This window comes from Terrapene carolina, unplaced genomic scaffold (genome assembly GCF_002925995.2).
Source record: "Terrapene carolina triunguis isolate 2854851 unplaced genomic scaffold, T_m_triunguis-2.0 Scaffold112, whole genome shotgun sequence".
NCBI classification, from domain to species: Eukaryota; Metazoa; Chordata; order Testudines; family Emydidae; genus Terrapene; species Terrapene triunguis.
Genome location: NW_020664463.1, coordinates 15,019,548 through 15,045,061, shown reverse-complemented (window position 1 = coordinate 15,045,061; position 25,514 = coordinate 15,019,548). Strand labels below are relative to the sequence as shown.

At 47.3% G+C, this 25,514-nt stretch overlaps 1 protein-coding gene and 1 pseudogene across 3 annotated transcripts in view; one reads left to right on the top strand and one right to left on the bottom strand.

The window, feature by feature from the left end:
- Positions 1–1,839: 1,839 nt before the first annotated feature.
- Positions 1,840–8,219, bottom strand: LOC112108646 (annotated as a pseudogene).
- Positions 8,220–9,470: 1,251 nt separating this feature from the next.
- The window catches only part of LOC112108709 (protein mono-ADP-ribosyltransferase PARP12-like), a 41,290-nt gene continuing 25,246 nt past the window's right edge, over positions 9,471–25,514 (top strand). For all 3 annotated transcript variants that reach the window (XM_024202937.2, XM_024202928.2, XM_026652267.2), the window contains exons 1-2: positions 9,471–9,769; positions 20,236–20,368. In XM_024202937.2, coding sequence (XP_024058705.1) covers positions 9,483–9,769; positions 20,236–20,368 — 420 coding nt within the window. In that variant the 5' untranslated portion in view covers positions 9,471–9,482. The remainder of the gene's footprint in view (positions 9,770–20,235; positions 20,369–25,514) is intronic.

Here is a 25,514-nt window from a genome sequence, read left to right as displayed (position 1 = left end):
TGATTAAAACTCTACTATCTACACAATATACATAGACATAAAATGTATGTGGGGAAATAGAACTGGGGGGCCTTCCTTTTAATAACCTGAGTAACACCGAAGGCCCAAATTCAGACCCTCTGACAGAGGCTCGGTACAGGACTAAGCTGTACAATTCCCTGCCAAACTCGGTCAAGGGTCATGACCAGAGGGGGGAGGAAGTAACAGTGGTAAAGGCCTCGGCAACCTAATAACCGCAAGTTTATGAAATACATTAAGAAATTGCTTTTGCAAAGAGCTGATCACTCTTGCAGTTGCAGCTATCTGCAAACTTTCCAATTCCAGCTATCTGCAAAATTAGCCAATCATAGATCTTCTTTAGGCGTCCCATGTTAACCCCCTCAATCTTTAACCGAAAACCCCCGGAAAATAACATGTGCCTTGAGAAATGTACCCAAACTGGTGCCAAGTACCACCCCTGGGGAAAACCACCAAGCGCCCCTCTACCCAAATAAACATCCAATTCTCGGAAAATAATGAGGAAGGTACCGGGAGGGGGGGGACTGACCCCAACCCCAATTTCTTAACTCATGACGTATTGTTTGTACTTTGCTTGCGGTTTAATGAAATAAAAGCCGCCTGCGAGCGGTCCTCGGGGTGTCAGTCTTCGGACTGCACCCCAGTGCACTGGTATGTATGTCAATAAACTGCCCTCAGGCTTGAGTCTTTGAACTAAAATCACTGCGTGGGTGTCTTTGACCACGACATGTAAAAACTTAAATATCTTAGAAACAGTAGCCAATCAGTTGTTTTAATTGTCATATTTGAATTCAGCACATCAAAATACATAATAAATAGCACATTTTATCTCTGAAGCAGACGATTTCTCAAAAATTGTAGACCAGTGTAATTGCCAGGATCATCTTTGGAGCCTTTTTTTTTTCTTTTTTTTTAAATTACGGTAGCTATCCTCCAGTCATCTGGTACAGAAGCTTATTTAAGTGATAGGTTACATACCACAATTAATAGTTCTGCAATTTCATATTTGAGTTCTGACAGAACTCTTGGGTGAATACCGTCTGGTCCTGGTGACTTATTACTGTTTAATTTATCGATTGTTCCAAAAATTCCTCTATTGAGACCTTAATCTCAATCCACAATTCCTCAGATTTGTCACCTAAAAAGAATGATTCAGGTGTTGGAATCTCCCTCATACCCTCTTCAGTGAAGACTGATACAAAGAATTCATTTAGCTTCTCTGCTATGGCCTTGTCTTCCTTGAGCGCTCCTTTAGCACCTCGATCATTCAGTGACTCCACTGATTGTTTATCAGATTTCCTTCTGATCTACTTAATTTTTTTTTCTGTTAGTTTGAGAGTCTTTTGGTAGTTGCTCTTCAAATTCTTTTTTGGCCTGCCCAATTAGAGCTTTACACTTCACTTGCCAGAGTTTCTGCTCTTTTCTATTTTCCTCACTAGGATTTAACTTCCACTTTTTAAAGAATGTATTTTTGCCTCTACCTGCTTCTTTTATTCTGTTCTTTAGCCATTGTGGCATAACAGATATTATCTCATTCACCTTGTCTCTCTCATGATTTTTTTTAACATTTCGGCTTGGCCAGAGGTGTCGCATGGAGCGGTATGCTCAGTAACACTCCTGAAGCTGGCTGCCCTCACTCTGTGTCCTTCACCTCCCCCCTCTTCCTCCCCCCCACTATTGGCAGGTACAGGTCATCTCTGGGCTGGGCAATATTGCCTTGGTACAATCTCCAGTGCTCTCTCTACATTGAAGCTTCTGCTTTTTTTTAAACAGTTCCCTCTTTTATTATAATACATGAAAAAAGCTCTGTGCATGACTGGTTCATTTCAGTTCTTTCACAGCCAAACCAGGTGGCTGGGACTCCTTCAGTTTCTCAGTCTTCTCCTTGGGCATGGCTACACTTGCAGATGTAGAGCGCTGTGAGTTAAACCAGCCCTCGGAGAGCGCAGTAGGGAAAGCGCTGCAGTGTGTCCACACTCTCAGCTGCAAATGCACTGGCGTGGCCACATTTACGGCATTTGCTGCGCCATTGGGAGCCGTGCATTATGGGCAGCTATCCCACAGAGCACCTCTTCCCATTCTGGTGCTGTGGCTTGTGGGAAGGGGGCAGGTGCGGGGCATTCTGGGTCCTGTCACAACTCCCCGTGATGAATTGCTTTGCATCCCAGCAATCCCTGTGCTTCCATCCACATTTGGCGCCATCTGTCAATGTTTTTTGTGCTGCGCGCTCTGTCTTCCCTTTTGGTCAGCGGGAATGGACCTCGAAGTGCTGAGGAATATGCTGATGGTCCTCGCCAGCATGTCGCGAATGGCAGTTGAGTTACTCCTTAAGCTACAAACTGACAGTGAGGACTCCAACGATGATATCGACTTGAGTAACGCATACAACACGAGATTGCTTGTGGCATTCACGGACATTCTCACCGCAGTGGAACGCTGCTTTTGGGCTGGGGAAACAAGCACTGAGTGGTGGGATCACATCGTCATGCAAGTATGGGATGACGAGCAGTGGCTGCAGAACTTTCGGAAGAGAAAAGCCACTTTCATGGGACTGTGTGAGGAGCTCGCCCCCACCCTGCGGCGCAAGGACACGAGATTGAGAGCTGCCCTGATGGTAGAGAAGCGGGTGGCTATTGCAATCTGGAAGCTGACAACTCCAGACAGCTACCGATCGGTCGCTAACCAGTTTGGAGTGGGAAAGTCGACCATTGGAATCATGTTGATGCAAGTTTGCAGGGCCATTAATCGCATCCTGCTCAGAAGAACCATGACTCTGGGCAACATGCTTGACATTGTGGCTGGCTTTGCACAAAAGGGTTTCCCTAACTGCGGAGGGGCGATAGATGGGAAGCATATTCTAATTCTGGCACCAGCCTATCTAGCCTCTGAGTATGTTAATCAAAAGGGGTATTTCTCTATGGTTCTCCGGGCGCTTGTGGATCACCGTGGGCATTTCACTGACATTAACGCAGGCTGGTCCAGAAAGGTGCATGACGCACGCATCTTTTGGAACACTGGCCTGTTCAGGAAACTGCAAGCCGGAACTTTTTTGCCAGACCAGAAGATCACCGTAGGGGAAGTCGAAATGCCCATTGTGATCCTTTTTTCAGAGTAGCAGCCGTGTTAGTCTGTATCCGCAAAAAGAACAGGCGTACTTGTGGCACCTTAGAGACTAACAAATTTATTAGAGCATAAGCTTTCGTGGGCTACAACCCACTTCTTCGGATGCATATAGAGTGAAACATATATTGAGGAGATATATATACACACATACAGAGAGCATGAACAGGTGGGAGTTGTCTTACCAACTCTGAGAGGCCAATTAAGTAAGAGAAAAAAAAACTTTTGAAGTGATAATCAAGATAGCTCAGTACAGACAGTTTGATAAGAAGCAAGTGTGAAAATACTTACAAGGGGAGATAGATTCAATGTTTGTAATGGCTCAGCCATTCCCAGTCTTCATTTAATCCTGAGTTGATTGTGTCTAGTTTGCATATCAATTCCAGCTCAGCAGTCGCTCGTTGGAGTCTGTTTTTGAAGTTTTTCTGTTTTAAGATAGCCACCCGCAGGTCTGTCATAGAATGGCCAGACAGGTTAAAGTGTTCTCCCACTGGGAAGGGTGAAAGCTTCACTCAGGCATGGACCTCAGAGGTTCAACACCTGGAGGCTGAATTTGAACAGCTAGAGAGCAGGGCTATTAGAGGGGCCCAGCGCGGGGCTGCAAGAATTAGGGATGCCTTGAGGGAGCAATTTGAGGCTGAAAGCCACCAGTAATGTTTGGTGCCCTGCACCCGAGTGAAGTGCAGTGGTTCCAATGTTAGTAGGAATCTGTTTCTGCTACACTGACTTACAGTGCCTGTTGTTTTCCTGGGCTAAGGTATCTTTTACTTAATGCAATAATAAAGAATGTTTTCAAAGCCAAAAAATCCATTTATTGAAAAGAAATACAACCGCTTGGGGAACAGAAAGGGAAAGGGGGTGGGGTGGGGTGGGGAAAGGTACAATCACAGATTTGCGTATGTCCTGTTATCATACTCAGCCTTCCTGTCTGGAGTGCTGTGCAGTGAGTGCTGCACTTCTGGCTGGCTAAAATGCATCATGATGGGGGTTGAATGCAGTGGGTAAGGGTCATAGTTTGCAGGGCTGGGTGGTGAAGCTTCAGGTGTTGGAGGCAGCTGGTGGTGATAAGAACCTGGATGTTGAGGAAAGTGGGTTGGAGGTGACATGGGGGCACAAAGGAAAGAGTTTGGGGATAAGGCTGCAGGGGAGGGGGGGCGCAGGCGTGGAAGTGCTCCGCCTGCATTGTTACGAGCGCCTGTATTGAGTCCACTTGGCGCTCCATAATGCTTAGCAGCCGCTCCGTGTTTTCGTGCCGGCGATACGCATTCTGCTGGCGGACCCTCCTTTCACTCTCCTGCCACTCCTGTGCTTTTTGATTTTCATTAAGGGACTGCTGCATTACTTCATGCAGCATGTCTTCTTTGCTTCTATGTGGCCACTTCCTAATTCTTTGGAGTCTTTCGGCCGTTGATAACAAGGACAACTGAGATCTCAAGGTTGCATCTGTAAAGCCAAAATGCAACACTTAACAGAGGCAGCATTGTTCACACCAGACAGAGCAATGATTCCCCCATACTTAAGGGCAAACACAGTCTACACAACAGCAGAAATTGCCCATCCCAAAGCGAGTGCACATAACTCACAGGAGCCCCCAAAAAGGTGAGTAAGCACAGGGGCAAGTTTCACGTCCGTACTGTCCTCTGGGGTTCTGTGTCTTGGAGAGAGCCAACAGCTGCAGGGGGCCCCTATACTGAACACTGTCCCCACATTTTCCACAGGAGTTCGTCCTGGAAGATATCTCGCTGCTGAGGGTGACCTGGGAAGCAAGGGAGGGTCTTCTACTACAATGCGGCTTCTGCCCTGGCCCATATGCAGCTTGCCTATGTACAGCAATGGTCCCCCCGCCTCTCATGGCACAGTGGTGTGGACATGTTAGCCTGACTGCCAAGGAACCTGCGCAAGCAGATTGCCCAGTTTCTGCATGAGACCTTTGAAGAGATCACTGAGGCTGATTACCGCGATGTGAGAGAGCACATCAACGCCCTATTCCGCATCTAGGCATGCATGCAGCCCTAACCCTCCTCGCTCCAAGAGCCTGCACTGAACAACTTCCTTCCCAAAATAAAAGCCGCTTACTGGGCACCTCCTCTATCTGCCCAATGGTATCATAATTCCTATGGCTGGAGCGCAGCTGGGACTGGACAGCTTCCTCCCCCAAACACTGATGAGGTCCAGCACCTTGCCATTGCTCCATACTGGGGCTCGCCTGGCGCGTGGAGGTGTGGTCACCTGGAAAGATTCGCTGAGAGCACTCCATGCCTTGCTGACAAAACAGGAAGGGGATTTTCAAAATTCCCAGAGAATTTAAAGGGCGGGTCTGATGGTTGGCCACCTGAGGGCAGGGCAGTAGAGTTCAAAGTGATGACCAGAGTGTCTAGACCAGGCATTGTGGGACACTTCTAGAGGCCGATCAGAGCACATTAATAGACCAGGGTGTCCACACTGGTGCTGCAGAGCTCCAGCCGGGGTGCATCAAGCGTTTTGCTTCTCATCGAGGTGGATTACCAGGAGTGCTCCAGCCGCAGAGTCCGGGTGCTCTACGTGCCTTGCCAGTGTGGATGCATCATGAGTTAGGGCACCCAGGGCTGCTTTAATATGCTCTAACTCGCCAGTGTAGCCAAGTCCCTTGTCTGTGATGAGCAGTGTATATAGGTACTGGCTTCAGCAGATCTTGAATTTCATGGTTTTTGTTCTTTTTGATATTAACAAATTCTGCATCCTTCCTCCTGGCTGTGATCAGGAAGTCTTTAATTTCTTCAATTTTGTGTGGCGTAGTGATGGGCAGAGCTCCAGGCAGTTGTTGCTCAAGCAGCCACAGACATGATGGTGAAAAGCTTGTAAAAGGAGGAGTAGTGTGAAGACATAGCAAAATACTAGTATTATCACTGGACTATTGAGTTTGTTGAAACTGCAGCAGCAGTGAATTACCGGTCTGAATTTTCTCAACAATTTCTCAACATAGACACCCTGAAGATGTATGTATTTCTGGAATGTAACCCAGCCCTGAACAATGTAGTCTCCTGCTGAAGTCCCTGTTTAACTTTCAGCTGTAACATGAACAAACAAAAAACAAACACCTGTTTAGTTACTGTGATTTGCATTGTAATGGTTTTCAAAGAAAAAGAGATTAGAGCAGTTTCACATGCCAAACAGGTTAATTGGTTTGCATCAAATAGTACAAGTGACTTAGGCCTTGTCTACAGCGCGGCAACTTTCTCACTCAGGGGGGTGAAAAAACACCCCCCTGAGCGCTGCAAGTTTCAGCACTATAAATAGTGTGACCAGATCAGAGATATAAAATATCGGGACGTGGGGGGGTCGGGGGCGAGCAAAAAAAAGGGGGGGGGGGGGGGAAAAAAAAAAAAAAAAGAGTTTCAAAGGGGTTGGGGGCATTAGCAGGCCCCGGCCGCACGCTCTGCCCTCCCCACGGAGCTTCCCACCCCCATGCCCGCCCCGGGCACATGCGGCGTGCAGTGGGTCCGGGCAGGGGCAGCGTGGAGCGGGCAGGGGCTGGGTGGGCAGCACGGGCCAAAACCCTGCTGCTGCTGGGGAGCCCCGCGCCTCTCCCTCCCGCTCACGGCTGCGGCTCCTTCCCGGGCGGGACGCGCCTCCCGCCACCCCAGGCACATGCGGCGCGCGTCCCCCGCGCCTAGTCTCCCACCCCCAAAACCCTGAGTGTGCTGGACCCAGAGGAAAAGAAAAAAAAAAAAAAAAAAAAAAAATTGGGCAGCCATGCTGCCCTAAGATTAGACGGAATGCCGCCCCTTAGAATCTGCCGCCCTAAGCACGAACTTGCTCGGCTGGTGCCTGGAGCCGGCCCTGGCTGGGAGAGAGCTCATGCTGCGACTACACAGCCATGTTAAAGCACCGCCGCAGTGAAGACATGCCCTCAGTATTATTTTGTGTGTGTGTAACTTCTTGATACTAAACGACTGGTTAACTTCATTAGTTTAATCTTATAACTCTGCATTGTTTAAATGTTTAACATTTAAATTTCTTCCTTTATGGATTTACTCTAAATTTTCAGTTTAACCACAAATGACTTTTCTCCTCAATGCGTGTTTACCTTCCCACTGCTCTCTCTTTCCCCCCAAACAAACCCCATTGGAAATTAACAAAACTTATTTACTTGCTTGGTCCTGCACCATCATTTATTATATCAGCTCCGCTCTGCACATAGTTTCTGTTAATTAACTGCTGCTTTCATGGCCAGCAGAAGGAATTGCAAGAACACAGTGTGGTGTAGGTCCTACATAAACAATGATATTATTTCGGAATGGTAGCACTCTTTTCTTCCTTCTTATTTAAGTTATAGCTTTGAAACACACACACACATGCATGTGCGCACACAAAACCTGGGGGAAATTTCTGACTATATTAGTTTTCATTGAAGGAGTCCATCACAATAATTTGTCTAGTTGGGGATTGTGGCTATGGAAAGAGATACATTAGATGAATATAACACCATTGACTTCAGTGGTGCATTTGAAGCCAGAGTGTGTGGTTTGGGTTTGTTTGTTTTTTTGGTTACACTCTTATACATGCGACCCACAAGCCACGTGTGCCATAGCTTTTGTTGGTTATATTATACTGGCTCAAAAGAACCATCTCGGGACTAATGGGACTTTTACATTTATTCTGGGCTTTCACCCATTGTCATCAGACATCACCGGTGTGGTGTTTTGCTCTGTTCAGTGTTGATAACAGTCGGCTGCGTGCATGTGTTCCCTGTGTGCTGCCCTGGCTCTGTGCAGATATCTGACACAGCAGACCCCGAGAGAACCCCCAATGACCACAGACTCCGATAAGGTACGAAGGCACCCGGCCAGGTTTATTGCCAAACGAAACACAGTCTCTAGCTCCCTGGATCAGATGTCTACAGTTCTGCTAGTACATATGTGCTCCCTGACAATGGACTGGCTCAGTCAGTGGTGGGACTTACCACTGTCCCCTAGGCCAGACAAAGACAACTCTTCAGGGGTACACTTTTATACACAGGTACAAACAATTTACACATCTCTCCTGACGTATAGAGGTGCAACCCCTCTACGTGTTAGGGTGCTGCCTCTCACTTTGTACATGTTGGTTCGAACAAAACTCTATCATATTACGCTCCTGCCCCTATCTTTAGGATGGGTCAGGCTGTTCCTTGTTATCTATGTGGAATGTGCTTGTACTGGAATGTTCTGGTACCTTTCTTGGAACATGTTTATATTACTAGTTCTTAGTACCTTTTAGGTATGTGTATAATTGCAACATCAGCCTTCTTCTTGCCAGCTTCTGTGAGCAGGGCCAGCCTCTGGCTCACAGCTTAACTTTGCTTTATGATAGCAAAGTCTTGACCATTACTTTAGTTCAGGCCTTAGGTCTCATACCAGGCCTCTGATACAAGGGCTTATGTTTCAGGGCCTCATCTTACCACACCCATTACCTGCATATAAACATGTTTATCCTAATCTTCACTGCAGAGGCCATGAGGCCAGGGTCCACCCAGGGCATGGCGCTGACTACTTTTTGGCCATGCCCCCGGGTTGCAATGCCACTCATTAATATTCAGAAGGGATGGGTGTAAGGACGCATGGGCCAGGAGGGTCAGGCTGCTGCTGGGGGTGGTCAGTGCCAGAGAGGGGAAGAGGAGGGTCAGGCAGAAGGGGCAAAACTCTGACACCCCCCTTTCCCCCCCCCAGTTTAAATAGCCTTCTGCTGTGCCTCCTACACTGTATGTTCAAGCTGATACCAACATCTTTCTGGTTTGCAACTTGTATCCCTTAGCTTTAGATTCAGGATAACTTTATTCTGTAAATGAGAGGAGAATGTCTCCCCCACCCTCAATTATACAAATGGGAATGATTAAACGCATGTCTCAGAAAAGGGCAAAGGCAACTGTATTTCAAAAAGTGGGGGTGGGAGAGCTCAGGACCTTGAGCATTGGCCTGCTAAATCAAGGGTTGTGAGTTTAATCCTTAAGGGGGCCATTTAGGGATCTGGGGCAAAGAATCTGTCAGGGACAGTACTTGGTCCTACTGTGAAGGCAGGGGACTGGACACAATGACCTTTTAAGGTCCCTTCCAGTTCTATGAGATAGGTATATCTCCATATTAAAAAAGGAAATACTGGGTATAGAATGTCCTTCACTCTTCCTACATACTTTATACGCCATAACTTTTTGGTTTGCTGCCTTAAACCACTGCCCTGCCGCCCATCCCCCAAAGGCATACTTTTCTGCCTTCAGTTTCGATTCTTCTTCTCAGCTGGACGGGAGGAGGAGCCTGATCCGCCCAGGAAACCGAGCGAGCGGAGGGAGGGTCTGCCCAGTCAGTAATCTCCTGGACTCGAGAGCAAGCATGTCTGACCCTGCGGTCTGCAGCTTCATTACCAAGGTCTTGTGCTCTAACGGGGGGCGGCTGGAGTACAGCAAGATCCCGGAGCACGTGGGGCTCTCTGAGCAGCAGCTGGAGCAGATCCTGCAGGATGTGGGGCACGAGAGGTTTCTGGTGCACCAGGAGTGGGGCGCCCGCTGGGTGTTCGCTGTGTCCCCGCTGCGGCTCTGCGTCCGCAAGGAGTGTGCGGGCTGCGAGCGCCTCCACTTCTGCAAGCTCAACCTCATGGGCAAGTGCAACTTTGGAGTCCGGTGAGTGTAAAGGAGGGGACGGGAGCTGCGGGGAGGGAAGGAGGCTGGCACCGGGGGCAACAGTGGGGGAGGGAGTAGGGGGACAGGCACTAGGGTGCAAAGAGGGGGAGCAGGGGGTTGTTCCAGGAGCAATGAGGGGGGGACGGACTAGGCACCAAGGTGCAAAGTGAGGGAGAGGGCAGGGGATCTCTGGCAACACAGGCAGAGGGCCTGGTTGTTGTGCCTTGCACTCCTGAGAGTGTGGTAGGCATGTAACTAAGGGAACCCCTGTGGTTGTGCTGACTAAGGGTGGATAAAACTCGATTATTTATATACATAAAAATCAGGCTTTTTAGTTTAAATATAGTTTTCTTTTTTAAAATTGAAATATTTGAAATTACGATGACCTATATTAAGGCCCAAGTATAATCTGTTCATTTAAATTTAAAGTGACAAATAATATTAAGCCGTGCGTGTTTGCAGCTGAAGTTTTAAAGAAAGTCAGATGGACTAGACCAGGGGTTCGCAGCCTTTTTCTGTCTGAGCCCTCCTTCTCTCCCCTCCTCCCCCATGCTACAAAAACTCCAGGGCCACCTGTGCCACCACAAGGGTTTTCTGCATGTAAAAGCCAGGGCCGGTGTTAAGGGGTAGCTAGCAGGGCAATTGCCTGGGGCCCCAACCCACAGGGTGCCCCACAAAGCTAAGTTGCTCAGGCTTCTGCTTCAGCCTCGGGTGGCAGAGGCCCGGACTTCAGTCCTGCATGGCAGGGCTTAGGCTTTCTGCCCTGGACTCCAGGGAGTCTAACACTGGTCCTGCTTGGTGTACCCTTGAAACCTGCTCCCCATGGGGCCTGAGACCCTGGTTGAGAAACACTGGACTGATGCCCTCACGAGGTCCCTTGCAGCCCTACATTTCTGAGATTCGGTGAAATCATTGAACAGGGGCGCCATTTCAGATTTTGGTGGGGGAAGGGGCGCAACTTTAACTGTGATTCCAGAGGCTACTTGGGCACCTGAAAACTCTTGGGTTTTTTTTGCAGATAACTTAGATACGGTATTCCTATCCGGTAATTTCTAATTCCTATATAAAGAAAGAAAATTAAATAAATATTAGATCCACTCAGTTCTAATACTGAATGTTCTGACATCTTGTGTCAATTCACTTAAGAGACACTGGTTAGGTTTACAAATGTGATGTATATTCTTACTTTGTTACTAACTCTGAATACAACAATTGAAACGGTTGTAGAAAAATCTAGGTTACTTTCCATCACTTTTTTGCAGTTCATTAAGCTTAGAATAGCTCATTTAACTTTTGGAAACATCTTCCTCTAGGGCATGTCCCCATGAGTTTATATTGCACCTGCCTGGGACTGTTGGTGTGTTACCTCACTATAAATAGACTAGAAACTGACTTTAAATAGGAGTGAAACTGACTCATAGTCTCTTTCATAATATTGTCAACCCCAAATATTCAAAAATCATGAATCAGGCTCACCAAAAATCGTGAGATTGGCTTTAAAATAATGAGATTATGTAAATATAATAGATTTGATCTTTTTATTTACATTCTGCTTTTTGAGCCTTTAGGGTGCGCTGGGGTCACATTTTGAAGCTTCCTCCACAGCCACAAGGGTTAGAAACTTCATTTTTCTTTAAGAATGACGGCTGAAATCATCACATAGCCACTTGACTCCAGGAGTTGAGGCTTTAAGGAAAACAATAATCATGAGACTCATGACAAAATCACGAGCGTTGGTAACACTGCTTTCACTTCTGTTTAAAGGCTAGTTACTTTCCAGAAGGGTCTTAAACACAACACTACAGTGATTGAGTTGTAGTTTTCACAGGAGAATATTTTAAACCAAACACCAATAAAATTTCATGTTTTAAAGTTGAGGAAAAAAATTGAGAGTTCTGAGGTATATCCTGGCCACTGAAGGCAGGAAAGGAAAATAAACAGGCACAGGAGCTCTGGGCAGCTCTTCCTCTTGAAAGAAAGTTGGAGGGTCCAATCTTCTAGTCCTTAATCAAGTAAAACTTCTATCGCCATCAGCGCCTCCGCTTATAGATATGTTATCACATGTTCACTGTGATGTTAATATGTGATCAGTAACTATACACTTAATATTTATATATCTGAGCCATCTGATCCAGAGTTACATATCTTGTATGCATTGGCTCAGGGACTACATTTTCTGGCATATCCTGAACAGTGCTGAGCACACAGATAGTGCCCGGTGAATAATACAAATCATGACAATAATTGTTGACTTTATGGACTCTGTGGATGCAATTTCTGTTCTTTGATCTGAAATTGGCCTGAATACAGCTGAAACACTCAGTTGAGGTATAATCACATCTGATACTCGGACGACACTTTCTCATTCCTTCCTTTTCTCAAACTCAGAACAAAAAATGACAAAACAAAATGGTTAAAATCTAAAATTGCACAGCAGGCATTGCTGTACAACCCAGCCTGGGGCAGAACCTGCCATCCATTGGCGTCTAAGTGCTCTCCTTTCTGTCTGTCTGTCTCTGTGCTGCTTCAACCACGACATCCTTCTCAATCACCTGGGATCAATTGCTGGAGTCTCAGAGAACTGGCCTCCTTGGTTTTGCTCCCATCTGAGTCCTCTTTTTTGCAACATGCAGCAGAGAGAAAGGGTGGTCCAGTAAACAGGGAGATAGCCCTGAGAGACCTGGGTTCTACTCCTCTCCCCCTGGACTTCCTGTATGACCTCAGTTCAAGGCCTTAAGGACAGAGTTTCAAAGGTTTTTAGGCACCCAAAGTTGCAGTTAGGCATCTAGTGGGGTTTACAAAGCACCTAACCTTCTAGGCACTTTTGAAAATCCCAGTAGGTGCCTAAAAACCGTTGAAAATCTGTCCTTTAGTCTGTGTTCCCCTCAGTGCCCCATCTATACAATGGGGATAACAGCACTGCTCTGCCTCACTGTGGGGCTATGATGTGAGGCACTCAGATACTACGGTGATGGGGTACCACAGGTAGAGTGGGAACTTCTCTATACTATTGCTATCCCTCCCCTGGGCTTTGGCCCCTTCTTTTCACTCCCCCATCTCCCTCTTTTCTGAATGTAAACTTGGCTCAGAAGGCTTAGCTGTATTTCTTCTGAGTCCCCTGCATTCTCTTCAACACCTCCCTCCTCCCCCAGGGATTCCTGTTTTACAGGTTCATCTAAGGACTTCCAGACCCTTAAAAAAGACCCCTAAGAAAGGGCTGGTAATTACATTAGCTTAATCACCCTGCCTCTGTTTGTAAACAAAAAACTGACTCCCTGCCCCAGGGGCACAAGCTGGGAGAAGCACCTCTCTGCAGAACTCACATTCCACACTAATGCTGTACAGTTAAGCATTCTGCCTGGGAGCCCACCTCCTGTCCTGTATGAAACTCCTTACTTGGCGCCCTTGCCATTGAATGGGTGGGAGTCACTAGCTAAACTGGAGCCAGTGTTTGTTGATGACCTGCTGATAGTTGGAGCCTCATCTGCAGGTGCAGAGAGAGTATTTTCTTCATTTCAGTTTATCCAGCTAGTTAATTCAAAGTTGAGAAACATATTGAGAGTTGAAAAAGCAGGAAAGCTTGTTCTCTTTCAATCTGAATAAAATCCAGGTTGTAAGAGCACGAGATCTACCAGTTCTAAAATCTTTAAGGTCACCGTGACCAGAAACAATTCATTTAACTGACTGAGGATTCACTAACTTCCTTTGTTTAATAAATCAGTTAGTCTTAAACACAAACCTGTTTTGATAAACTTATTTTTCTTATGAATCCAGCATATTTTAGGTAGATGTACTGAATTCCAATTTTCATCTAACTGCAACTTGATACAAATCATAAGTAACAATTATAGTCTAGTAAATATGAACTGTTATTTACCATTTTATATCAATAAAATGTATGTTATGGATTTGAAAAAAGTATGTTAAGCTATATAATGTCTTAAATGTGTATAGATGTAGTGTACCCTCCTTCTTAGCAAAAAGAAATACCAGATTACACCAACTAATGAGAATCAACTTTATCTTCGGGGGGGACTTAAAAAAAAATGCAAAACAAGATTAAAAATGGATGATTTAAATCAATCCACCGTATTCTAAAATAAGACACGGAGGGCCCAAAATTTAGAGGATGGAAAGGTTGCTTTATGTAGAGTCAGGAATTGCCATACTAGAGCAGACCCATCTAGTTCAGTATCCTGTCTCTGACAGTGGCCAGAACCAGATGTTTGAGAAGAGATAGAAGCCTGCAGTAGGCAGAGATGGTACAATCTGCCCCACATTAGGTCTTACTCTAATCTCTCATAATTAAATTTGGTTGCATCCTTGCTGCATGAACCTCTCTCTCGTCCCATACTGTTTTTAGCATTAGATATAACAACTCTGGATATTCTTGTTGTTCATATATGTAACTTTAGTGCCCTCGTGGCCAAGATGGAGTCTGCTCTGCAGGCAGCTCTGGCCAAGAGAGGGCACGCGCAGGAATGCAGCAGGAGAAATCCCTTCCACCCCAGGAGCACCTGTTCCAAACCCCCCAGAGTGAACACCCACAGGAAAAGTACAGTGGATATAACAAGGAAAATATTTATTTACAGAGGGATGAGGAGAAAAACAACAAGGGGGAATATAGGGGGAGCAGTAAAACAGGGCTGCATCCAAGCCAAGGCCCACAGGCCCAGTGGTAGCACAGTCTGGAAGGGCAGACACCGAGCAATGTGTCTGCACACAGAGTTCAGGAGTCCTGAGCAAAGTTCCAGTCCAGTGGTGAGTCTTGGGTGCTCCTGGTCGTCTTCGGCGCCAGTGAACTTTCCCCAATGAACCCCTCCGGTGCCCTCTTCTGCCGCTCTCTGCAAAGCCACACAGAGCGACCACCTCCCCACTTAACTAGCTACAGCCTCCCTCCTTGTTCCCAATGCAGAGTCCCAAGCCCCAGTACTCACAGCCCCATGCAGCTCTGGGCAGCCGTGATACTGGGTCCAGTTCCAGCCTGTCCTCAGGCAATTCCTCCCTGGCACAGTGCTCCTGGCTCCTGTCCTGGGCTGTGATCGGCCCTGTCCTTCCCAGGCTTCAGGCAGGTTCTCTCTCCTTCACTTTTCCAGGTCCTGCAGGCTGCCTCTCCCTCCCCTTGGAGCCCTGGTGTTTCCCTCCTTTTTTCTTACTCTCCCTCTCCCCCTTAGGAAAAAGATTTAAAGGGGCCATGCTCTCTAAACCCCAAAAGGGTTACATATATATATCCAATCCCACCTTGAATCTTGCTAAATTCTTGGCCTAAATCACATCCTGTGGGCATGAATCACACGTTGTGTGAAAAAGTTTTTCTTTTAATAGTGTCGAATTTGCCACTGTAGCCCATAAAGCTAGCTTAGCACCACCTTTCAATTTAATTGAATGTCCCTTGTGTTGGTGTTGTGAGACTGGGCCAACAGACTTTCCTGACCCACGTATTCAGATCATTCATTATGTGATATAATTTTATCATATCTCCTTTCTAATGTAAATAAACGCATTCCTTTCAATCCTTCCTCAGGAGAGTTTTTCTGTGCTCCCTAGTTATTCTCACTGACCAGCTCTGAACCCTCCCTATGTGGTGACCTCTACTGCACGCCTCACTCTAGATGAGGGTGTATGTCACGGCACAGCTTTTCCCCAGTTCCAAAATACACACTGCCTCAGGCAGTGTCTTTCAAGGAGGTTTATTTTCTTAATAAAAACAAGTAAACAAACAGATAAACAATCTTTCAACTCCGTCCTCACTTTGACGTTTCATCCCGCTCAGGCAGATTCCCTCTTCTGACCAGCTCTGCCTCCTCTCTGGGACAGCAGCCACCTCAGGGCAGCCTCCTTGCTCCAGGGGGCCCACCACAGCTCCACTCTGCTGTGGTTTTCCTGCCCCAGGCACAGGTGCATAAGGAACGGGCTCCTGCTGTATGCTCACTGTGTCCCTGATATGACTCTGCTTTAGGGTTGCCAACTTTCTAGTCACACAAAACTGAACCCCTAGCCCCCCCCCCTTCCCTGAGGCCTCGCCCCCTGTTCACTACATTTCCCCCTCAGTTGCTATCTCTCCCCCACCCTCACTCACTTTCACTGGGCTGGGGCAGGGGGTTGGGGTGCAGGAGGGGGTGAGAGCTCTAACTGGGGGTTTGGGCTCCGGCGTGGGGCCAGAAATGAGGGGTTCAGAGTGCAGGAGGGGGCTGCGGGTTGAGGCAGGGGGTTGGGATGTGGGAGGGGGTGAGGGCTCTGGGGTGGGGGTGCTGGCTCTGGGGTGGGGCCGGGGGTGAGGGGTTCAGGATGTGGGAGGGGGCTCTGGGGTGGGGCAGGGGGTTGGAGTGCAGGAGGGGGGAGGGTTCCGGGCTGGGAGTGCAGGCTCTGGGCAGAGGCTGGGGTTGAGAGGTTTGGGGTGCAGGAGTATGCTCCGGGTTTGGGCGGGGGGGGGTCAGGGCTGGGGCGGGGGATTGGGGCTCGCAGTTGAGGCATGGGCTTACCTCAGGCGGCTCCCGGTCCACGGCGCAGTGGGGCTAAAGTAGGCTGGCTGCCTGTCCTGGCAGTGGCACTGCACCCTCCCAGGAAGTCCCACAATCTGCATCTTATAACATTATTGTTGTTTTACATATATAGGGTGATATTCAAATCTATTCATTTCCTTTAGGTTCATAAAGAAGTAGACAACATTTTGATAAAATGTGGATAAAAACTGTTCCTGGGTAAATAGTTCCTCTTCTTAGGCAATGCAAACTTTTTCTTAACATAGGAATTTTTAACAGGGATTTATTCTACAATAAATTATCCAAATTCTGTTGGAAAGGTAGGTTACTTTGGGTTTGTGCTGGAATAACCCAGAAGAGAATTTGACTCTAAGGTAGGGTGACCAGATCGCCCAGGTCAAATATCGGGACGCGGGGGTGGGGAGGGAGGCGTGGCGGTGGGGTGGGGCAAAAAAAAGTGGCAGAGAAACCCCCTCCCCCCCCCCTTCCTCCACAAGCGCTGGAGGGAGGCCCTGGAGACGCAGGGGGAGCGCGGTGCCGTGAGTGAGAGTCCGGCCTGGCCCCGAGCAGGCAGGACTCAGTCGGGCGGTAGGGAGAGTAGGGGGGCGGCCCGCGGGGCCAGGCAGTGGCTGTTCTCCCCTGGGCAGCGGGACTTGGGAGCAGCCGTTGCTGCAGCTCCCACTGCCGCGGGGGGAGGAAGCGGCCGATGGCCAAGCTCGGCGGCTGCGGCTCTGGCACCCGGGCCCGAACCCCCCGGGCCTGCTGCGGGGACCCAGCAGCGTGCATGCTGCGCCCGGCCCCTGGCCAGTCGTGTCTGGGCTGGCTGCCCAGCTGGTGCAATCCCGCGGGTGGCCCTGGAGTGGGGGCAGCAGGCCCCAGCCCCCCCCGTCCCGCTCGGGTCCCGCAGGGGAACGAACGGGGCTGGGCTGCCGATGCCTCCGCCGCGGGATTGCACCAGCTGGGCAGCCAGCCCAGACGCCGCCTGGCCCCGCGGGCCGCCCCCCTACTCTCCCTCCAATACCGCCCGACTGAGTCCTGCCTGCGCTCGGGGCCAGGCCGGACTCTCATTCACCCCGGCCCCGTGCTCCCCCTGCGTCTCCGGGGCCTCCCTCCATCGCTTGTGGAGGGAGGAGGAATGGCGAGCCTGGGGAAGAGGTGGGGATTTGGGGAGGGAGCCAATGGGGGAAGGAAGGGGTGGAGTCGGGGCGGGGGGGGGGGGGCACGAGCACTTCCGGGCTCCGGAGCATTTGCTTGTTTGTCCAGTGTCCCGACCTAACATTGGTCGGGACGCGGGACAAGCAAGCAAATATCGGGACAGTCCCGATAAAATCGGGACGTCTGGTCACCCTACTCTAAGGGTAAAATCTACACTTAAATTTGCATGAGTATCACCCTTTGAACCTATCCTGCTCTTGATTACACACACTCCTGTTGCTCTGTTGACTTTACTGTTTTCAGTTTATTCAGTGCAAGTAGGATTCCATGCAGGCCCAGAAGCCCATACTCACAGGCCCTAATGCGGAATTAGGGTCTTAGATCATAAACTCCTTAAGACAGAAAATAAAGTCAATTTGTTAAGAGAACACCAGGCAAACCTGTAGCGTTATATAATGTTGATATTTGGAGGGGGAAAACTGCAGGAATCAAGTCTTGTACAGGAGAAGGGGCAGATCAATAGCAGCATGTGAACAGATGGTTCAAAAGTCAATGAGACCGTCAGAGGGTAAGCACTGAAGAGTAGTTAAATTGAGCAGTGACAGGAGAAGTTTTATTTTATATATTTTATTACTGAGGTACACCTAGTTAAGGGCTTTACTGAGTCACATTTCAGACTAACCAGACTAACAGTTAGCATTGTTTCTGGATCTATCCTAGTTCCCTCAGCATTCCTGATTATCTTTTGTTGTCATTCATTCTCACTGCAAATGGCCTATTGTTGCTCTGAGATAAACAGATCCCTTTTAATACTTTATTGTCCTGATGTCGTCCACCATTTCTCCCCTCCTTTCTTTGTACACAACCCATAAGATTGGGTTCTATATTTCTTTAAACATTTTCTAAATCTTTCCTCTACCTTCCTTGTCAGCGAGGTGCACCACTGTCCTTGTCCTATTCAACTCCTTTCTCTATTCTGAATGCACGTTTGAGCTCTTGACAAACTGTTGCTTCTTTCTGTGCAATCATTCCATACCACTGCAACCTTGCTTTTGCCACGTCCTTCTCTGTACTCTGTAACCACCACCTTCTCTAGCCACTTTTTTTTTTCTTTTCTAAAATAATCGTCCCCATCTGCTGTTCTGACCATGTCACTCTGACTCACTTCACAAGCTTCCTTTCATCATCCATGTCATTTTCAAGCTCCTTGTCCTTGACTAAGCTCTGCACAAGTTCATTTTGTTTCTTATTAGTAAGGATACAATTTTGTCACAGAGGTCATGGGATTCCGTGACTTTAATGGACTCCGTGACTTCTTGAGCTTCAGCCCCGCTGCAATGGCAGGGCTGGAGCAGCTGTCTGTCCCCACTGGAGGAGCAGCAACCAGCGTTGGGTCACTGGCCAGCAGTCAGCCCCTAGGGCTGGAGCAATGGCTGGGGCTGGACTGGGGCAGAAGCAGTGGCCAGGGCTGATCCTGGAGCAGGAGCTGGCAGGGGTGCTGGAACAATGTTTATAATGGGGGTGCTGAGAGCCATAGAACCAAACTGTAAACCCTGTGTATGATGGAAACCATTTCAAGCCAGGGGGTGCAACAGCATGTATGGGGGCTGGGTCAGCCACCAGGGCCAGAGAAGCTAACCTGAACTCCTCAAATACCCCCTCCCAGTACAACGGACCCCTCCAGTGCCCCCTCCCCTGGGAGTGTCCTCTATTTGGGAATCTCTATATGGTAACCCTACGGGTGCAAGGCGGAAAAATGAGAATCGATTAAAAGACTGGAGGGGCAGAGTTTTCCCCCAAGATGTGCCCAGCTGGCACATGTGACACAGCCAGACGGAGGCACCCAACAAACTACTTTCAATGTGCTGGGTACATAAGAAAAACAATTATCAAAACAAGTTTTGCTTTTAAAACTGACTTCTTAAAGAAAAGCAGTAGTATCTGCTGTTAGTGAATTGAACTAATTGTTTCTGTGGTCATCACACCCTTCAAGCTTTTAGTAGATTTTATCCTCTCACACCTCGTTTTTATGCATAGATTGTAAGAAGAAAACAAGCATCCCTGCATTTTCAACTCCAGATTGGTTTCTTAACTTTGAATGAACTAGTTGAATAAACTGAAAGAGAGAATTCTCTCTGCACCTACAAGAGGCTACTGGTGTCAAATGCTGGTTGCAGGTGCTTAGCCAGTGACTTTAATCAGCTCAGTGATTTGATAGGAAACTTACTACTTAATTTTTTAATTTAAATGATTTTAATAGATTATTTTAAATTATGACAATCTATGTTAAGGCCTAAATTTACTGTACAATTTTAAATAGGTTTATTTTTAAAAATAAAACTAATATTTAATTTAAATCAGATTTAAATAAAACAATTTAAAAAAATTCATTGTTTGTTTGTTTGTTTATTCACCCTGCTTAGGGCATTAGCCTAGGACTTGGGGAACCTGATTCTGCCACAGACTTCCTGTGTGACCTTGGGCAAGTCACTTAGCCTCTCTGTGCCTCAATTCCCCATCTGTTTTAAAAACAAAACAGGGATAATAGCATTTCCCTAGCACACAGGGGTGTTGTGAGGATAAATCCTATTAAAGAAACTGAGCACTTCACAGTCTATAGTAATGGAGGCCATTATATATAACTAAGATAGATTTCTTGCTAGGCTTCCCTTGTTCCCTATGCTTCTGCCAAGCTTCCTTTCTAGTCTCCTCTCTGTTTCCTTCTTCCACTCTCACCTTCCTTGCTGTCCCTTAGGTGTGGTTGCTCTTGTAAGCCACGCAGGTTAAAGATCAGTGTATTTGATCTGAATTTTGTTTGTTCCTTTCCAGGGCATGTAAATACTCCCATGATATCTTCACGGATGGGAACCGAAAAGTGCTGAAGACCCATGAAGTCAGTGGCCTCAACGAGAATGAGCTGCGGGTCCTGCTCCTCCAGAATGACCCTTTCCTCCTGCCTGATGTGAGTCGTACTGATTTCTTAAGGAAAGGCTGTTTGCTAAATAGGGATGGAAGAGGTGAGAGATGATGCTAAACTAAAGCATGGAATTGGATGTCAGGGAACCTATTTTTTTTTTCCCTTTGCAACTGATTCACTGTATGACCTTGGCTAAATCATCTACTCTCTGACTTAGTTTCCAGGCCTATGTAAATTGGAGATAAGAATACCTACCATGAAGGGCTGTTGGGAGGCCTTGTCTACATTACTAGTGCATTGCCAGTATACTGTACCAGCAGAACCCTCTAGTGTAGACAGGCCGTATGCCAACAGCAGTTTGTTTTTGTTTGTCAGCATAGTAACACATCTTCTCTGAATGATCTTAACTATGCTGATAGAAGCCCTCCTCTGTTGGCATAGCTGTGTCTATGGTGGGGGTTTGGCAGCATAGTTACGTTGGCTGGAGGGGGGTGTTTTTTCACATCCACGGCTGACACAGCTGTGCCAACGAAACTTTGTAGTGTAGACCCAGGCTTAGTGATGTTTTGTAAAATACAGTTTTGCTGGAGGGTGCTTGGTGGCTACAAGCAGGCATGTCTTTGAACTATAGGTGAGCATTGAGGCTGATGGGCATGTTAGCTACCCTTCATTCAAGATAAATAGAAAAAGCAATTAAACTCCTTTTTATGGAGTAAGAGAGCTGGGGACAGTGGATGCCACCATTCAAGGGACTCGGCTACATGCAAGTCTGATCAGAAGCTGAGCTATGTGGATGGCAGGGTTTCCCTTGGGAGCTGGTTGGAAACACAGGGGCTATGTCTGTCCGAAGCAGACAAGACAAGAAAAAGCTAGGAGACAGCCAGGGAAGCACTGGTAGGTGGCCCTGGAAGGAAGCCAAGAGAGCGTCTTATGGGCAGCATGCTGGCTAGAAAGAGGCTTGGAATTGTGAGTAAGGAAACTGCCTGTTGTTGGTTGTTGCTGCTATGTTCAGAGAACCAGGACTTTGGGTACATTCTTTGTAAATAAACATGGTTGCACCCTATAAGACACATCTGACGCTCATCATCAATTTCTCCTCCTAACGGAAACAATCTGCAAGCCCCAAATATCGACTAACTGTTTGGGCCAAAAAGGCCAACAGTACTTTGAACTCCAAAGATGGTTCTGTAAAAATATTATTGCTTTCTGAAAGCTTACAGTAGGTTTAGATTAGCGAGGAAAGGTGGTGGCGGGGGGAGTTTGCTTACATCTTATTCAGTATGGAAGTTATGCAAGGAAGTGATGACAGAAAAGTTTCTATTTTTAAAATTATTGTGCCCCTCCTAGAATAGAAAGGGTCCATTTTAGGGCTGTCCAACACCCTAACAACAACAACAACAAAAAAGCCCAAACACTTCCACCTCTTTAGTTCAAATTTTACAGTTAGCATTCAACCCATACAAACCAGATCATGGACACTTTTTCTGTGTAGCCATCTCCATAAATTCAGCCATCTTGCAAAACAAAAAGGGGTTGTGCTGAAGATGCAATGGACAATGAATATGCACTCACTTGAGTTAGAAATATATTTGAATATTTTTAGCTCCTTGGAAAGAATATCAATATTTGCATACAAATATCTTACTCTTGGGAGAATTCTGCGCCACTTGTGCAATGCAGAATTTTGCAGAAGTTTAATGTTGTGCGCGCAGAATTTCCTTTCCCCTACAGAAATGGGCTGTAGTGCTGCTAGCCGCCACGAGGGACCACTGGACTTGGCAGAGCCCAGCTTGCACATAGAAGATGCTGCCAGGGGGAGGGAAAGGGAGTTAGAGGGTTCCCAGCACGCCCTGAGGGAAGCAGAGGGTGGCACACAGGAAACTCCGTGCAAGCCTGGGACCGAGCATCAGGCTGTTTCTCCCTCCCCCAGAGCCCAGGGATTCAAAGGAGGGGGTGGGTGTCTGGGCTGGGGGAGCCTTGGCTGGACGCTGTGGGGAGGGCCTATGGTTGGGCTCTGGGGATGAAGGGTTGTGGGTATCTGGCCCCCTGGCTGGCTCTGGGCAGGGGGGAGGAGACAAACAGGAACTGGGTTGTTATAGTAGTTCCTTTAATTCTCTACTTCTGGGGGAATTTTTGTGTGTGTCCGTATTGTTACAGACAAACTTGCTGACAGGTATTTTGAAGTAAATTACCAAAATAATTGAAACTGGCATGATTATATAGTGTTGTTTTTTCACAAATAAAATTTGCAGAATTTTAAAATATCTGTGCAGAATTGTTAATGTTTTGTTGCAGAATGCCCCCAGGAGTAATATCTGGTTTACATATCCTCCCCACCACATTTTAATTCTTACTGTGACTATAGAAACAAAGGCTGGACCCAGCCTGATTCAGTGTCTTCAATCAATTCCCTGCCATTGCAAAGGCCTTGGGTATAGGGCCCACAGGAGTTCAGTTTCCTGAGGACTGAAATGCTTTGGTCTAATTAAAGTCATTGGGCTTTCTGAGCCAAAATGTATATGTTGTGCTATGCAGCAGGTCAGACTAGATGATCTAATGGTCCCTTATGGCCTTGGAATCTATTAAACAAGCAGCAACCGGGACAGAAACTTGAAGAGAAACCACACTCCCCCCTTTCGTCAAACCCATTTATGAATGAGTTAAGATACCAGCACCTGGTCTATTTACTATTAATGAGCTTGAAATCCTAGAATGATTGTGAGTCTCATGGATTTAATGTTCTTTATCCTTTTTGACCTTAATTTGTCCCCAGAGACTTGTTATGTGTGCTTTATTTGTCATCTTTGTGAGAGATGTGCCGTTGTATTTCCTGGTTACTTTATCTCCTTGATGCTGTGTTTGCATTTGCTGTGGAGACTAAGTCAGATGATTTGCCTGCAATTTTCCTCTTGTGGTAACTGGTGCCATGAATTTACTTTGTACAAATTTTGTGTAATCGCAACATGTGAAGGATAGACTGTAGGCCAGCATGATGTCTGGTTTCCCCTCTGCATACAGCCACAGCTTCTCCAGTATATAGTCATGACTTGCAGCCTCTTCAACAATTCCAGTCCTGTGCTATAGAGGCATACACACATCTGCCAAAGCAAAAATCTAATCCAACATTGTGTAAGGACATCCCTAGTTGGCACTGGAGTTCATTAGACTTTTCTTACTGGTCTGTCAGTTTCTGCTGGAGGACACTAGCCCCCAGAATCCCTATGCTGTGATAGACCGGTTGATCCATTCTAAAATCTAGTTGTCAGCTGAAACCAGTTAGCAGAAGTTTCAGGGAAAAAATCCTAAGGATACTTCTTTCAAAATGGGAGGCTTCAATAAATGTCTGTCGAAGCATGAATGTCTGTTAGCCTGGTGCTGGAGTCATTTTAAAGTACTGTGAAAGGTTGGTTGACACGTAAGAGAGGCAGTTTTGTGAGTAAATAAGGTGATGGAGTGAGATGGTGGAACTGCTAAAGAGGGCAAAAGTGAGTCTGAGATGGGAAAGTGACAAACACAAAAATATGTTGCCCCTAGCAGCGGAAGGTGGGGAAGAGAGATCTTCCTATCTGGAGAGGAAAAACAAGTAGCAGTGAGCATTCTATACAGAAAATACTGAGGGTCTTCTAGCTCTGTACTTAGGCAGTCAGATCAGACATGTACCACTCCAAGCCTAACAGCTTTCTCTATACCGAGCAGGTCTGGGTCAGGCTTCCAAAAATAATCCGTGAATCATTCCAGCTTTTCTGGTTTGTATATAGCCCACATCACTGAGCATCTTCTGAAAGTGTATTAATAAATTATCTAACTCTTATAATTATTATAGTGTTCTTCTTTGTAAAGTGCTCTGAGATCTACAGATGGAGTACAAGTATCATTACCCACACTTTACAGATGGAGAAACTGGGGCACCGAGAGGGGAAGTGACTTGCCCAATGTCACCTAGCAGGCCAGTGGCAGTGCTGGAATATCTCCTGGGTCCCAGTCCAGTGCTCTATCCATCAGGCCAGTGTTATGCAAATTAGAGGGCCTGACTTCCCCCCCCCCCTTGGGGTGCCACAAGAGGTTCTCTGGGGAGAGTGAAGAAACTGGGATCCCGCAGGACCCACTGCTGTAATAGCAGGAGCGGGATACAAATAGAGTGGGTATTGCGGGGTGGGATGGGAGCGGGATTAAAAAAATAGTCCTCCTGCACCGCAAACAGCGCGTATGCCCTGGCCAGCAGCTGCTGCTCTTCATCCTGCCAGCTCTGAAGGCAGCTCCACTGCTAGCAGCAGTGCAGAAGAGATTACTTCAGATTACAAGAAATGGAGGGGGGTGCAACAAATTCCATGAATGGTAAAGGGGGGGGGGGTGCCTGGAAAAGTTTGCACACCACTGCATTAGGCCACTCGGCCATTAAGCAAGAAGAGTGGCATCTGTCACATGTTTTCTGTTTTTTGTTTTGTTCTGTTTGTTTTTTTGTTCCCCCCCCTCCCCCCCCCCCTTCCTCTTTCAGGATAAATTGTGTGGGGATTTTTTTTCTGCAATCTCTGTACACAGAGGCAGTGTTGTAGAAATGTCTTGCCCTTGGAGCAGAAGATGGTTCCAAGATCCTGTGGGATTTTATTGTTTAGCCTTGGAGTGGTCTCCAAGAAAACTTTGTCTCCTGCACAGGCTAGAACATAAGGACGGCCATAGTGGGTCAAACCAATGGTCCATCTAGCCCAGAATCCTGTATTCTGATAGTGGCCAATGCCAGGTGCTTCAGAGGGAATGAACAGGTAATTATCAAGTGATCCCACTGCTAGCTTCACCTTTAGAGTGGAAAGTTCCATTCTGCCAGAGGAGCAGAGCTTTCAGCCGTGGCCGTGGGTATCCTGGCCCCAAGTCATTGAGTGCCCCCTCTGTTCAGTGAGCAGACAGAAAACAAGGATAATGCATCTCAAAATGTTCTCTTAGTTTATTTTGGCAATATTCGTTTTCTCTCTAATTATTTGATGTACTATTTAACTCTTTACAGCAGTGTTTCCCAAACTTGGGACGCCGCTTGTGTAGGGAAAGCCCCTGGCAGGCCGGGCCGGTTTGTTTACCTGCCGTGTCCGCAGGTCCGGCCGATCGCAGCTCCCACTGGACGCGGTTCGCTGCTCCAGGCCAATGGGAGCTGCTGGAAGCGGCGCGGGCTGAGGGACGTACTGGCCGCCGCTTCCAGCAG